This window comes from Oncorhynchus gorbuscha, linkage group LG04 (genome assembly GCF_021184085.1).
Source record: "Oncorhynchus gorbuscha isolate QuinsamMale2020 ecotype Even-year linkage group LG04, OgorEven_v1.0, whole genome shotgun sequence".
Taxonomy (NCBI): Eukaryota; Metazoa; Chordata; class Actinopteri; order Salmoniformes; family Salmonidae; genus Oncorhynchus; species Oncorhynchus gorbuscha.
Genome location: NC_060176.1, coordinates 15,374,170 through 15,389,021, shown reverse-complemented (window position 1 = coordinate 15,389,021; position 14,852 = coordinate 15,374,170). Strand labels below are relative to the sequence as shown.

The 14,852-nt window shown below is 40.1% G+C and overlaps 2 protein-coding genes across 3 annotated transcripts; both read left to right on the top strand.

The window, feature by feature from the left end:
- Positions 1–1,506: 1,506 nt before the first annotated feature.
- LOC124033727 (ras-related protein Rab-27A-like) lies at positions 1,507–12,188 on the top strand. Of its 2 annotated transcripts, none has more exons than XM_046345929.1 (6): positions 1,507–1,713; positions 7,910–8,082; positions 8,666–8,751; positions 8,898–9,001; positions 9,133–9,256; positions 11,265–12,188. In XM_046345929.1, exons 2-6 carry the CDS (start codon positions 7,930–7,932, stop codon positions 11,467–11,469), a joined length of 672 nt encoding a protein of 223 aa, XP_046201885.1. In that variant the 5' UTR covers positions 1,507–1,713; positions 7,910–7,929; the 3' UTR covers positions 11,470–12,188. The 2 variants fall into 2 exon arrangements, with proteins under 2 accessions (XP_046201885.1, XP_046201886.1); XM_046345930.1 differs by lacking the exon at positions 1,507–1,713 and adding an exon at positions 5,173–5,310.
- Positions 12,189–12,396: 208 nt separating this feature from the next.
- LOC124033116 (probable ribosome biogenesis protein RLP24) lies at positions 12,397–14,750 on the top strand. The gene is made up of 6 exons (XM_046345052.1): positions 12,397–12,558; positions 12,984–13,097; positions 13,203–13,275; positions 13,855–13,918; positions 14,205–14,290; positions 14,448–14,750. Exons 1-6 carry the CDS (start codon positions 12,478–12,480, stop codon positions 14,513–14,515), a joined length of 486 nt encoding a protein of 161 aa, XP_046201008.1. The 5' UTR covers positions 12,397–12,477; the 3' UTR covers positions 14,516–14,750.
- Positions 14,751–14,852: the final 102 nt, after the last annotated feature.

The following is a 14,852-nucleotide window of genomic DNA, read 5'->3' as shown; positions in this document are numbered from 1 at the left end:
CTCATGGGGTATTTATAAATGATATTCTTCAAGAATTAATGGAAATATGTGTGCAGGGTAGCCTAGAGGTTAGTGTTGGGCTAGTAACTGGAAGGTTACAAGTTCAAATCCCCGAGCTGACAAGGTACAAATCTGTCATTCTGCCCCTGAACAGGCAGTTAACCTACTGTTCCTAAGCTGTCATTGAAAATAAGAATTTGTTCTTAACTGACTTGCCTAATTAAATAAAGGTCAAAAATATATATTTAAGTCCAAAAATAGTTGTAGCAACTACAGATTGCCCCTTTTAAATCTATCAAAAGTGTGCAAGCTTGAGCATGTGTCCATTAGGCCTATGATAATTTATTTTTTTATCAGCATGAATTAGATAGAGCAATAAAAATAAAAACTTTTAGTCCATAGGGTTGGATCCGCACGCAAGAGTGCATTTTACACTGGCTGTCCACTGGTTTCAAAAACAATGATTGATGGGCAACTTCTTGAATTCCACCATTATTGGGTTCAAATATACATTTAGATTTGTTTACAACTATCTACAACAACCACAATATGTAAGGCGCAAATAGCTAAATGAGAGAGCAGCAGTGTGATTCACATCAATGTGCAATGTAGATATCAATAATAAGTGATCGCCGTAGACTACACCACTGCTGTCATCCTTACCTCCAAGTTTTTATTCAAATTGGATCATCTTTGAATGCCCACAGCAGTCGCACCTTTGGAAGACATAGTTTGGGCTTTAGTCTACAAAAGCCTATTCCTGCTCTTTTCCCGCGATACATGAAACACATTTGGTGTGTCATCATAGTGGTCTCTGACTTGTGGTCAGATTCGCTCAGGTGGAACAAACTTACATTTGTAACGGATTACTTGTCATTTGTTAGGCTTCGGTCACACACAGCTTCATTGCATTTTGATACACCAGAATTACATTATTTTCAAGTGAAACGGTGCGTTTGCCTTGCAGCACTGTGTTGCAGAGGCAGTTGCAGTGCGTTCGGTGTGGTGCATAAATTGGATTTATCAACATATGCGTCAAAATGTATGTGTAAACGGCTTGACATAAATGGTAGCAGAAGGTGAATGTTAAATTTTTGTTGCATACATATCCATATGATGCTGCAAACTACTTTGGCAATGACCTGTTGGTGTGTTCGAAGTGACGCACAGGGTGGGGAGTAATGCTTAGAACACACCGACAGTGTTTTGCGCAAAATAGTATGCAGCATCATTAGGATATGTATGCAACAAAAGTTCAACATTCACCTTCTGCTACAATTTCTGTCAAGCCTTTGACGTATACGTTAGATAAATCAAATGTATGCACTGCAACTGTCTCTGCAACGCAAGGCAAACGCAGCGTTTCATTGGAAAATAATGTAATTCTGGTGTACCAAAATGCAACGACCCTGTGGGTGTGATCGAAGCGTTGTTCCAAAAGAATACTCCTGCGCGGGAATGGTCGTTTTCCGTTCGGAACTCCCACTGAGGTCTATTACGGTTTGGCGAGAGAGGGAGGGGTTGGCTCACTGCAACTGGACGGGAAGTGATGTTACATTGATTGTGAAGAGGGTTAATGTAACAAATGGGTCGAAAGGATTTTGTAAACCCAATTTAGTGAATTTTTTGTTGTTGTTAATCAACCAATTGTCATCGCTTTTGAGAGGGCGCTTCTACACGAAACACCAATAAGAAAGTTACGCACATACACGGGTAAGTTGAATTTCTCGAAATAAAGTTAGCGTAATAAATGTCTCGGCATATGGAGCTGTTTAGCGGACTTGTCGCTTTAAGTGCAACATGTAACATTTTTTTTCAGGACGGGGTTACTTTATCGTATAACGGCCACCTGCATTTCAACTGAGCTGAGGCTGCAGTGAAACGAAGTTATTTCCTGCTCACTTTTACTAGGCCTACTTGAAGCCAGTGCTATTTAAAGTGCAATTACATTTTGTTGTGTTTTTTACACAATGCGATGTGTCCGCTTTTATAGTTGTCTTGAAGTGAACTCTTAAATTGGATACACCTACGTTGTAACACAGTATAGGCTACGTGTAGCCTGTACTTAAGTACAGGGATCGCAGGCATAACAGGTTTTTAATAGGGTAGGAATGCTACACTTTCATTGGGAATCGAAGTAACATTTTCCTGTCAAATTTTCCTGATCACATTAGTTTGAACCTTATACTGCAGTAGGCTAAATCAGGGTCACAGTGTTTATTGGTAGTCTTAAACAAATCTACTTTAAAACAAATTAGTACACCTCACACACACGGTTATGGGCTTTCAAAAATAAGAGACTTGTACCATGTCAGATAACGTTATAGAGTTCATATGTTGAGTTTGCTTCCCAATATTATACTTTCTATAGATCACAGAAGACTGAAATATAAAGACTGATAACAAAACCGTCTGACATAGAAACAATCGAATTTCGGTGTTAATTGTTTAAAATGTTTATTCATTATGAAACATATTAATAACATTCCACCCATGAGGCAACTTGACTGTAGGAAAGGTTTATAAGCAAAGCATTCTGGCAATCGGTGAGAACGGTAAGACTTATCTCCTGGTGGTACACGTGGCTTTCTCTACGGTGTCTTGTGTATCAATTGAATTATTTATTTGATCACAGTTTGAGAGCGCAATACCATTTGGTATAGTAGGCTTATATAGCCTACACAGGTCTATGCCAATTTGAACTAGCAAATAGTTTTTCTCATAATAACATATAAAAACAAGGTGACGTGATCAGAGTTGAACGTAGCACACCTTACAGTATTTAATAGTTTTCCCTGAGTCTTTGTTCCAGTGGAAGGAGTAATGTAGAGGGAAACTGTTCAGGTGTAATGAGACCTCATAATTACAACCCTTGTATTGTCTACATTTATCTAGGTTTGTCTATCCATAAACCTGCATCCATTTGGCTGGTGAAACATCACAAGGTGTCCACCTCACTAACTTGGTATGGTATCTTAGGGATACCAGTCCGGCATTTTGTCTGGAGACATGCCATGCATTAAAAACATCAGCTCAGACCAAACTAAAAATGGAAACGTTTTTGATTAGGTGTATGTCTTTGTGTTAATACATTTTTATTTTCTCAAGTTTTAAACACATTCTGGACATGATAAACCAATTTATTCTAAATTCACTTTTAGATTGTCTTTAGTTAACTTTACATCTGTCAGCTATTCAGAGATAGACGTCCGTCTAATCTGAGATTTGAGCAATTGAGCTTGTGAACAAACTGGGAGATACGGTTATTAAACAGGGTCATTGATGGAGTAAAACATGACCAGTCACGACAACCACATGATGATCAACTGAGTTGGGGGTTATTAGATGTTGTTTTATGTTTCATGTAGGATTTGTGTCAGCTCATCAATTGTTTTCTTCTTCTGTGTGTCTGCGCCTGTGTGTGTGTATGTGTGTTGTCTGAAATGTTTCTAATGATGACTGCAAACATAATCAAATAATATTTTTGGTCCTATTTCACACATGTACAGGTCTGTTTTTAAATATCCCAACTCCACCTGAGACACCCTTGGAGAGTGGGGTCATGGCCAGGGTCACCATTGTCCAACGCCCCTGGAACAATAAGGCTTAAATGTCTTCAAACTAGCAACCTTTCAGTTACTGGACCAACGCTCTAAACCACTAGGATACCCGCCGCCCATAATAATCTGTTAACCATTTCTCATCATCATCAGAATAATGTCTCTTCACTTACAGATATATAAAACATATTCATACTCAGAATGTTACAAAATAGTGCTTCCAGCCCTGAACATGATGAAACCTGATGATATTTCAGATGCATATTGGCAAGTCATTCTGTCAAGACATATCTGAGATGAGTGCTGTAGTATTGTGGTGCTGCAACACCCTTCATCTTGTGTAGTTTAAGTTCGTGTCATCTGCATATCCGCCTCCTTCTTCGAGGAGTTCGCCATTATAGTTGGCCAACTGCCCAGGGTGGGTACTTCAGCTCTACTGCTCTGAGAATGTCTGAAAGGCTTTGTTCTACTTGCTGGCACAATCTGAGTTTCCCTTCCTCCAACTAGTGGGAAATTCACACCACCAGAGAACAGGGCTTTGCCTAAAGCCTCCTCTTTCAATCACTTTCACTTGAAGTTTAGGTTTGAAAGTAAACATACAAAACCACCTTTTGCGAAGAGGACTTTAGCTGATCCTTGTTTGTGTACGAGCTCAGTTTGGATCTTCTGTTTTAGAAATGGGCAGGGGCAGCGATGTGATGCATGAACAAATTCATGAACAAATGTGTAGGGATTCTGAATGAATGTTTATCTGATATCAGTGACAGGCAGTGAGGTAGAGCTAGCCAGTCAGTGCATAGCTGTGATTTCACTCAAAAATAAGTGCAGAAGGCCTACTCAAGATGCTCTGTCTAACTTGCAAGGTTGTATTTCACACCTTCAAATATTTCATACTGCAGTCACTATAGTGGGCTTCCTCAAACAACCTTATTTTGCTGCTCATCTGCAACACATGTAATCACAGCCGTCCAGGCTTCCTTGTAGAAGCTGTGATAAGATTAGTCTCATGACATTTCTTTTTTAAACCACTTTCTTTGTCCTATGCTACCTATTTTACCAAGCCTACTACTTGTTATCCCACTATACATTTTTTTGTTTGTTTTTCAGTAAAAAATGAATTTAGCATAATTAGATGCATATGTAATTTAGGCTGTTCTTGTTCATTCTCTACAGGCTGTAGCTTAGGGAAGGATAGGCAGTTCAATGATACAGTGCCTTGTGAAAGTCTACACACCCCTTGCACAGTCTTCACATTTTGCAGCCTTAAAATTTAAAGGAATTAAATTTGATATTTTTTCCACCCTACTGATCTACAATCTTTTCCACGTTTTTAAAGTAAATACAAATTATTAAACATTTTCCTAATAGTAATGATGTATGTATTGATTGTGTATGTCCTCACGCACCAGAGTTAATGCTTGGCTGAATTCCCTTTGGCAGCCGTTACAGCTGTGAATAAGATTCTGCCAACTTTACCCAACTCTTATGGCAACATACAGGTAACTGCCAAAATAATGAAAACACTTGCGTAAATAAGGGATACAAACTATTGAAAGCAGGTGATTCCACACAGGTGTGGTTCCTGAGATAATTAAGCAATTAACATCCCATCATGCTTAGGATCATGTATAAAAATGCTGGGCAGGCCATTTTCTTGGCTACCATGACCATGTCCCCATGTTTTTTATTGAGTTGGTACAGTTCTAATTTTTCTTTCACTTTGAGAATGTGGAGTAGGTTCTATAGACCGGTAAGATGTTTTAAACATTTGTTATTCCTTCTTAGAATTTCTTTTAAGGCAGCTAATTGTGAAGACAGTGCAAGGTGCCTGTAGACTTTCACTAGGGACTCTAAGTCTTTGGCCTACATGATTAGCATCCTCTGTAGCAGCCTGCTTTCACATGAACCTTTGCAGTTAATCTGATTACCGTTGGGGGCGACTGGTGCCACCTCAGTGAGCCTAACCTATGAAAGAGCAGGGCTGCCCGCAAGCATAGGGGCCTGTTTCTCTGGGGAAAGCCTCTGTAAATGTGTCCCTGCTGGTCAGATGCTGTACACTTATACCAGCATGAACTGCCTGGCGACCAAGAGATTTGAGACATATAATTTACTTGTACAATAACACAGTTGACTGTGTCTTTTGTTTGACGAGGTCAATCGATTAGTGTGTGCAGGTAGTACTGTGCAGTTGTGCGGTGAACCTAATAAGTCGGTCCATATACAAGCCTTTAGAATGTAAGCCTGCCTATTTAATTTCCCACTGGGGAACAGCTCAGAGAGGCTGAGGATGGGGTGCCGCTAGTCCAGTCAGTGTGTTCATCACAGAACTTGATTTAGCTCAGGATGAGAGTCTTAGTGCTGGACAGAGTGAAATAATGCCTTTTCATACCTTGGTCATATGATGGACTGCTTTCAGTGGGAATCACATGCAGCTTGTTCTCTTGAATATAATTTGATGGATATCTGTGTTCAGCTCATCTTGTGTTCACCACATTCTTTCTCATTCACAGGCCTCAACTTTCTAGCTATGATAGAATAACTCTGTAGTAATGAATGGCACTATAGCTTTGTGTAATACATATTTGGTATCTATAAAAAACACATTGATTAATTCTGATTTATTTACAAACTATTTATGGACCAGGACCAATCATGCCAGTGAAAATTCCAGATGCCCAGACAACGCTCAATGCAATTTGAACAAAATTTTGTCAACTCTATGGAAGAACTTGTTTTCCTTGTGAATTTTTACAGGCCGTTGATCAATTGCGTAATTCTTAGTCTTATTTGCCTAATTAACCCCAATTAATCCTCTCGTGTAGAGTTTCAATCTGTAACAGTTGCCCCAAATAGGAGATTATCCACTTTTACCAAGCAAACAGGTTAAAGTTCACTGCAGATGGGGTTATAGCAAGATCTAGTTCAAGTATTTCCTTACTGAACATGCGTGGAGGCAAATGTAGTTTAATTTCGCATAAAACATTTGTGTTTCATGTTACTATGTCAGAATACTTACATGACCATGAGAGCTATAGGCTAGACTCTCAAGACAGAGAGGTGTGTCTGTCTCCAAAATAGCTCTAAAACTTTTGTCCTCGGGTCAACTATTTCGCAGGCACTCAACCATGGTAGCGTAAGGCACTGGGAACCAAAATCATGGGCATTAATATGGAGTTGACCCCCCCCCCCCCCTCCCTTTGCTGTTATAACAGCCTCCACTCTTCTGGGAAGGCTTTCCACTAGATGTTGGAACATTGCTACAGGGACTTGCTTCCATTCAGCCAGCAGAGCATTAGTGAGGTCAGGCACTGATGTTGGGCGATTAGGCCTGGCTCAGTCGGCATTCCAATTCATCCCAAAGGTGTTCGATGGGGTTTAGGTCATGGGTCTGTGCAGGCCAGTCAAGTTCTTCCACACACGATCTTGACAAACCATTTCTGTATGGACCTCGCTTTATACACGAGGGCATTGTCATACTCACAGGAAGAGCCTTAACCAAACAGTTGCCACAAAGTTGGAACCACAGAATCGTCTAGAATGTCATCGTAAACTGTAGCATTAAGATTTCCCTTCACTGGAACTAAGGGGCATAGCCCAAACCATGAAAAACAACCCCAGACCATTATTCCTCCGCCACCAAATGTTTACAATTGGACCTATGCATTGGGGCAGGTAGCGTTCTCCTGGCATCCGCTAAACCCGATGGTGAAGCTTGATTCATCACTCCAGAGAATGTGTTTCTGCTGCTCCAGAGTCCAATGGCGATGAGCTGTACACCACTCCAGCTGAAGCTTGGCATTGCGCATGGTGATCTTAGGCTTGTGTGCGGCTGCTCGGCCATGGAAACCCATTTCATGAAGCTCCTGACGTTGCTTCCAGAGACAGTTTGGAACTGTGTAATGAGTGTTGCAAGGACAGACTATTTTTAAGGTCCCGTTCTTTGAGCTTGTGTGGCCTATCACTTTGCGGCTGAGTCATTGTTGCTCCTAGGTGTTTCCACTTCACAATTACAGCACTTACAGTTGACCGGGCAGCTCTAGCAGGGCAGAAATTTGACAAACTGACTTGTTGGAAAGGTGGCATCCTATGACGGGTTCATGTTGAAAGTCACTGAGCTCTTCAGTAAGGCCATTCTACTGCCAATGTTTGTTTATGGAGATTGCATGGCTGTGTGCTTGATTTTATACACCTGTCAGCAAAGGGTGTGACTGAAATCGCTGAATCCACATATTTGAAGGAGTGTCCACATACTTTTGTATGTATGTAGTGTAGTTAACAAATTATCTAGTCTCGGTTGTGCACAGTTCTTACATTGCTTTCTTCAATGTTTGGTGTTGTCTGGTTTTCAGGTCTGAAATAAGCACTCACTATGTCTGATGGGGACTATGATTACCTCATCAAATTCCTAGCCCTTGGTGATTCTGGAGTGGGGAAAACCAGCTTTCTGTACCAGTACACAGACAAAAAGTTTAACTCCAAATTCATCACTACAGTGGGCATTGATTTCAGAGAAAAACGAGTGGTAAGTTGATTTACCTAGTCAAACAATTTGTCACGCGTGTGTGAGAACCATTCATTTTATTATTCACATACAGGTACTCCCCTACCACCCATAATGACTAATTAGTATGCTGCTTTGTTGAAAGAGTTAACATTTGAAATAGCCAATTATTCCATTCCATGTGAACGTTTTTGTAGTGCAGGTTTACTGTTGACCATGGAAAGTAAGTAGTAACTTTAAAAGCATTACTCCTCATAGTGCAAAAGAGAGAGGTAGAACTCTGTTATTTTTTTAGGAATCTGAGGAACTCCCAGACCAGGAAAATATGACATATCACTTGAGTTCAGCAGCACCCTCCTAGAAAATAAACACTTCACACCACATAACCAAACACCAGGGTCATTTAAGCATAATCACTCATGCTGTGTATATTGTAGAGATTATCAGGGCAAAAATTTTCCATCTAAATATTTAGGTTCATTTTGGGTTGCAAGATAGTATATGTAGGATGACCAATAGGAACGTATATATTTTTAGGGCCTCATAGCCAGAGTGACCTCACACTGCTTTATATGGGTATAATAACTCTCTCTCTGTCTGACAGGTATACAAATCAAATGGTCCAGAAGGGGCAGCAGGCAGAGGACAGAGGATTCATGTTCAGCTGTGGGACACGGCAGGGCAGGAGAGGTAAGCCAATCCAAAACTCATCTCCCACTGACACTCGTGCTCAAGCCCTCACTGGCTCTCAGGTAGTTGTTGGTAGCTTTCAAATACTTACTTTCTCCAAGCTGAATTAAACTCTGTACAATGTCTTTTGTCTTGTGTTGTGTCAGGTTTCGGAGTTTGACAACAGCTTTCTTCCGAGATGCGATGGGCTTCCTCCTCCTCTTTGACCTCACCAATGAGCAGAGTTTCCTTAATGTCAGAAATTGGATGAGTAAGTCTTCTGTGGTTGTCAGAATCTACATGTACAATCTCATGTTGACTTCCAAAGAAATGTGCAGTGTCTTAACCAATATCTTTCAATCACGACTGGTGGGCTGATGACGGGCTTATTCTCTTTTTCAGGTCAATTACAGATGCACGCTTACTGCGAGAATCCAGATGTTGTTCTCTGTGGCAACAAGTGTGACCTGCAGGAGCAGAGGGCAGTCCGTGAAGATGAGGCCCGTGAGTTGGCAGAGAAGTATGGGTATGTGTCCCTTACCTGTGACTAACCCTCCCTGAAACATTTGCCAAGAAGGCAGTGGCTGATGTGTGTTTACTCAAGGCTGTGCAGGGGAATCTTGAACGATACTAAACGTTAGGCTAGGTCCTTCTGGAAAGGCAAATATTTACACACATATATAAAGTATCCTGCTTGTGGCCTACACATTTAATGAATATAAAGGGATTAGATATTGACCTGTGTTTTTACTAAAACTAACAAATGCACCATATTTGGGGTCAAACACCATGCAGTAAGATACTATGGGTCCTATTTTAACAAGCCTAACGCAATAAATATAAGCTCTGGCGGTAGCTCTGTAGGTCGAGGGGTGTGTCAGTAATATTTTTGGTATTTTCACAGCTGGAGCTGGTGTGAAATGGCTTTTTTAAATGAATAAACATGTAGGTGGGAAGAGGACTTGACCACTCACTGGCCAATCAAGGCTGCATGTGTTTGTCGCAAGTTCTGTAGGTTATTGAAGGTCTTTGCATTGTCATCAACTCCAGTTTGGCTGGGGGCATGGAATATTCTGTCCTAGACCGTTGTAGATTGATAATAGAATTTATTGAATAGCATAGGCTACAGTAACAAGTGATAACAACAGGGGGGTGAAAAACATCCAGTGTTTGCTCTGTCTGGAGTGTTGACAGTCAACATTGTTATAATTGGCTTCAATCAGTATAGGCCTTTTAGATATCACACTTAAAAAATAGTCTGCCTTAAATTGTATTGTTTGTGTGAGGCACATTCTCAATAAGAAAAATACAGCCTAGGCCTACCGTTGATACTGCATAATAGGACTGAATCGTTTAAATACATTTGGAGGGGTGTCTTTTTTGAGAGTAACAGCAAATCAATACAAAAAGTATATGGGGAACACTAAAAAAGCACATATCTCTTGTTCCATGTGCATATGGGCGTCACTGCTGGATAGGCTGCGCTTCCGGTGTCAAAATCCATGCTGTATCCAACTGGGGGCGGCAGGGTAGCCGTAGTGGTTAGAACATTGGACTAGTAACCGACAGGTTGCAAGTTCAAGTCCCCGAGCTGACAAGGTACAAATCTGTCGTTCTGCCCCTGAACAGGCAGTTAACCCACTGTTCCTAGGCCGTCATTGAAAATAAGAATTTGTTCTTGACTGACTTGCCTAGTTAAATAAAATGATTGATTTGGTTGGTCTTAAATATCTCCACCAGTGCATACTGAAATTGCCACTTTGGCACACATTTTTAAGGACACAACTTGGATATTGCCACCCCTCCCACCTCATCGCAAGCGAGCTCATACGACAGGTAAATTACCAATCCTGGCACTAGGGTTTGAAAATAGAACAACACCTGCTTTAACAGGTCTAAATTGCAAACGAGTGTGCGTTTTGACAATTGCACAAGCTTAAGGACAGACGAAAATAGAGCTCCCAGTGCTTAGAGTTATGATCATGTTATGTTCAAAAGCTGTTATGGTGAGCTGAATGGCCATCTTGTGTGTGGAAAATATCGAAGTGACAACAAATGTAAAGTTTTAGGATGGGTAATCGGATTTAGATAGCACATTTAATGTTATTGCTGAATATTATACATATGGCCATCTGAATCTCCTAACGCAACAGAGTCTGAAGTCTCCCAGATGCACATCATATTGAGTTGTCGTGGTAGTTAGTGTTCATATTTTTTTACGTTATGTGAACCGATGGATCCACCAGTCTGAAATCCAATGTGGTTTTTAGAGAGCCATGATCCTCTACTATTTCAAAGATGCATCTTCCACTGCTATAGCACAAGTGGATGTTTCATGACGAAAAACAAAGGACACCAAAACAATAAAAAAAATTCAGCCTTGAATTCTTTTCAACTGCTGAGAACTATATTCTGTCTTAGTGTAAAGCTTTCAGTTAGATCCAAACTTATTCAGGTTGTAGGTAGATAGTTTGCCTCATTCAGAGACTTATCAGTCAATGTTGATCTTATGTGTTGCTCTCCTTTCTGTGCAGAATCCCTTACTTTGAGACAAGTGCAGCTAACGGGCAGTTTGTTAGCCAGGCTGTGGATGTCCTGCTGGACCTCATTATGAAGAGGATGGAGCGCTGTGTGGACAAGTCCTGGATCCCTGATGGAACCGTGCGATCCAACGGACACAGTGGTCACACAGACATCACAGAGCCCAAGACCCAGGAGAAGGGCAAATGTGCTTGTTAGGGTCCACATACAGATAGTGGTTACACCTTCAGTTCCCTTCAGTGATGTTTTGGTAGGACTGGGCTCTATGGCATGTAACATTTGTAAATCAATGGTGTCATAGTAAGTTTTGTCAAGATGGGGGGTGTTTATGATGTGCAAAGCTGAAAGTAACCACTAACCCCTGCCAAATGTACGAGAGCATTATTATGTTTTGTTAATTTGATTATGCCATATGGAGTGGTGCCTCTCCATTCACGTGTCAATTAAGTGCCTTTTATGTTTTCATTTCAGATAATATTATATGCATTTTACATTGTGAAACATAAAAGTGTAATTGTAACTACTTTCTAAGATCCAGTAGAATTGTGAGAAGCCACTGAAAGTTGTATTAGTTGAACACTTCCCTTTTTGACACAAGATATTTTTGTGACAATGCACTTCCATTTATTCTTGTACAATGTAAAAGTCCTGAGCACATGCAATCTGTAGTGAATAGAGTGATTTATTGTATAGGTCTGCTCTGTAGTATCTGAGTAGCAGAGTCATTTGGGGTCTTTCTTTTTATCACGATGTCTGGATCTTGGGTCTATCAGAAATGTTTGAGGTTCCACGTAAATCAATGCTGATTTTGTTACACAATGTGCATTAAATCTGCTGTATTCTGTCAAACACTTTTGTCAAATATGTTATCCATATCCTTTATTCCAGAAAATAAATATATTTTATTATTTATTAAAGCTCTGTCTCATTGTCACCTTGGCTACCTCAAACTTTATTTAGTGTCAATCTTGTTCACATCAATATGTAACAATGAAAATATTTTTACAAACCAAATCTACATTTTCCAAGCTATAAATTAAGGTTTAGAAACTTCTCTAGTTACACGCTAGGGGGCAGTTTATAACGATAAAAATACGAAAATATTTATTTACCGGAAATAGTATATCGTAACTTCCTTTTAAAATCATGCCACTCGCATTCCACCAGGGATAACACATGCGTATTAAATAATACAGAAATTTAAAGATGCGAATTGAAAAATGTTACTTTTGTTCGGGACCTGTGTATCCCGGGCACGGTACGATGTTTGTGCGGAACGATTGCAAGGTATGTTTTTTTTTTTGTGTCCTACTTTCTGGATTGATGGCTTCCATGCTAATATGTTAGCTGTTTTGCTAACTTCCTACTGTAGCACGTTTTGTCAGTTGGGATGTTTTTTTTATTCCAAATGTCTGTAGCTATGTAACATCAGACAGTATAAGCCCAAGTGCCCAACTATGCCATAGATAGCTAAGAGGTGAAAAACAAAGGTTGTCTTTCAACGTTTGAGTGCAGTTTCATAGCCAGCCAGGCCTGTTATTGTTGCCAAGTGAAGTCTGTCTCACTCGGCAGTGAAGGAGATATTGGCTTTGCTAAAGCTGTAGTAGTGTTGTTTCCTGTACATTGAGGGGGCCTCTCCATGACCAGACAGACCAGTTTTTGTTGCTGCTACCATGTGTATGAATTAAGTAATGACTAAAATGTATTCTCAGACGTTCAGGTTTTGTAAATCAAAATGCCTCAAAAACTTCAAGAAGAAGCGTAACCCAAGAAAGACCAGATGGACCAAGGCTTTCAGGAAAGCATCTGGCAAGGAATTGACAGTGGTGAGTTCCCACATTCACCCATGCAAGTTGTAGAATGTGATATGATTGATTAACCATCATAAACGTTTTGCCCTTGAGTCTCTTACTGAATTATTTCCAACACAGGATAACTGCTTGGAGTTCGAGAAGCGCAGAAATGTGGCCGTCAAGTACCAGAGGGAATTGTGGAGCAAGACAGGTACTTGTTATGACTAAAGTCCAGGGGTGTATTTATTAGTGCAAACCGTAGTGAAACGTTTTGCAATGAAAATTAGTGTTTCTTATTGGACAAGTCAGCGCTGTATTCAGTACTTCTTGCCATGGAAACGGTTTACCGTTTTAAGAACCAAACAAAAATAATGAAACCGGGATGGACCTACCTGAATTTGTCCAATATAAATTCTAGTTTTAGTTGCAAATCGTATTCCACTTGGAGTAAACGGTTTCTGATAGAGTTCATTAACATTTTGCAACAGAATCGGGTGTAATGAATACACCCCTGATAGGTGCGCCTGCTTTGGCCCATTTGGTTCTTACTTATTACATCCCTGCCCTCACTTTCATCTTTCAATTGTTTTCATACTCTATTCAAGTCAATTCTCACATTACAGATTGTGATCATGCCCTCCGCACATTTACATGACAAACATTACTGTATGTTCCATGATGGTGTATGTTACTACTACAGCATAACATCAAGACTACTGTAGCTAACTTCTACGTTTTTGTTAATAACCTTGTTGATCTGTTAAATCCAACTTAATTTTGTTATTTTCAGTGGAGGCAATGAGGAAGGTGGAAGGAATAAAACGGAAACGACAGGCACAGTTCATCTTCAACAGGTGAGCCCTAGCTTTCCTCCCACAGAAAAGAGCCTGGTTCAATTTGAAATTGTTGGCCACACTAGGAAGGCATGGGAATTCCAACTTTATAATGGTAATATTAGTATTCCATAGAGTGAGTTAAACTTTAAGTACACATTCCCTGCTTCATAACATTACTATGAGTTAGAGGAAAATAACTAGGCTAACATAAGGCCAGTTTTGCCAAGTATTGGAGTCTGATATGCCTTTAAGCACTGTTTTCAAATAGATTTTGCCATATTTCCTCTATCCCTTTCTTGATCAGACTGAAGAAGGGCAAGCAGTTGGAAAAGGAGGAAGCCATCAGTGAAGTGAAAAAGAACATTCACCTCATCAAAGCCCCACATGCAGGTGAGTTCACCGATTTCCCTTGTTGCTGTTAGTATTTTTTACGTTGTGTGTATGTATATTTATATAATTTGAGAAATTAGGTGATGGCATTCATTCCACTTTGAGTTTGCATAATGAAATATAGAATTTTGCTAATCAATTTTCCCCCCATATGCAGGCAAAGCCAAGGTTATGGAGGAGAAGATGGTGCAGAAGTTACAAGATGTGGAAATGGGTGACGATTAGCAAGTCCTTATTGGGGCTCTGCTGAAATAGAGACCTACAAAGCAACCACGGGCTCTATTCATAACATCCATAGACTTTCCTTTACCATACTCTGGACAACATTCTGTGAAGAAACAACCATATATAGCACTGCAACCCAGTGCAGTTCTGGGGTGCTAACACAATATTAAACACTTTGAAAATCATTTTGTGGAGTGTTGTCAAATGATGGATTGAATAAAGTATTGTGTCCTGACATTTGTTTTGTTATTCATCCACGTGAACTTTGAAATGGCACATTGTCGAATATGTTTGAAGTTAATTACTGTTATTTGGAGTTTTGGTGAAGACATGCTGA

Bases quoted from the DNA above. Each gene is read 5' to 3' on its own strand.
- LOC124033727 (XM_046345929.1), top strand. From the start codon at position 7,930: ATGTCTGATGGGGACTATGATTACCTCATCAAATTCCTAGCCCTTGGT. The intron at 9,002-9,132 runs GTAAGTCTTCTG...TCTCTTTTTCAG, and splicing joins TAATGTCAGAAATTGGATGA to GTCAATTACAGATGCACGCT. The intron at 9,257-11,264 runs GTATGTGTCCCT...CTTTCTGTGCAG, and splicing joins GAGTTGGCAGAGAAGTATGG to AATCCCTTACTTTGAGACAA.
- LOC124033116 (XM_046345052.1), top strand. From the start codon at position 12,478: ATGCGAATTGAAAAATGTTACTTTTGTTCGGGACCTGTGTATCCCGGG. The intron at 13,276-13,854 runs GTACTTGTTATG...TGTTATTTTCAG, and splicing joins GGAATTGTGGAGCAAGACAG to TGGAGGCAATGAGGAAGGTG. The intron at 14,291-14,447 runs GTGAGTTCACCG...CCCCATATGCAG, and splicing joins CATCAAAGCCCCACATGCAG to GCAAAGCCAAGGTTATGGAG.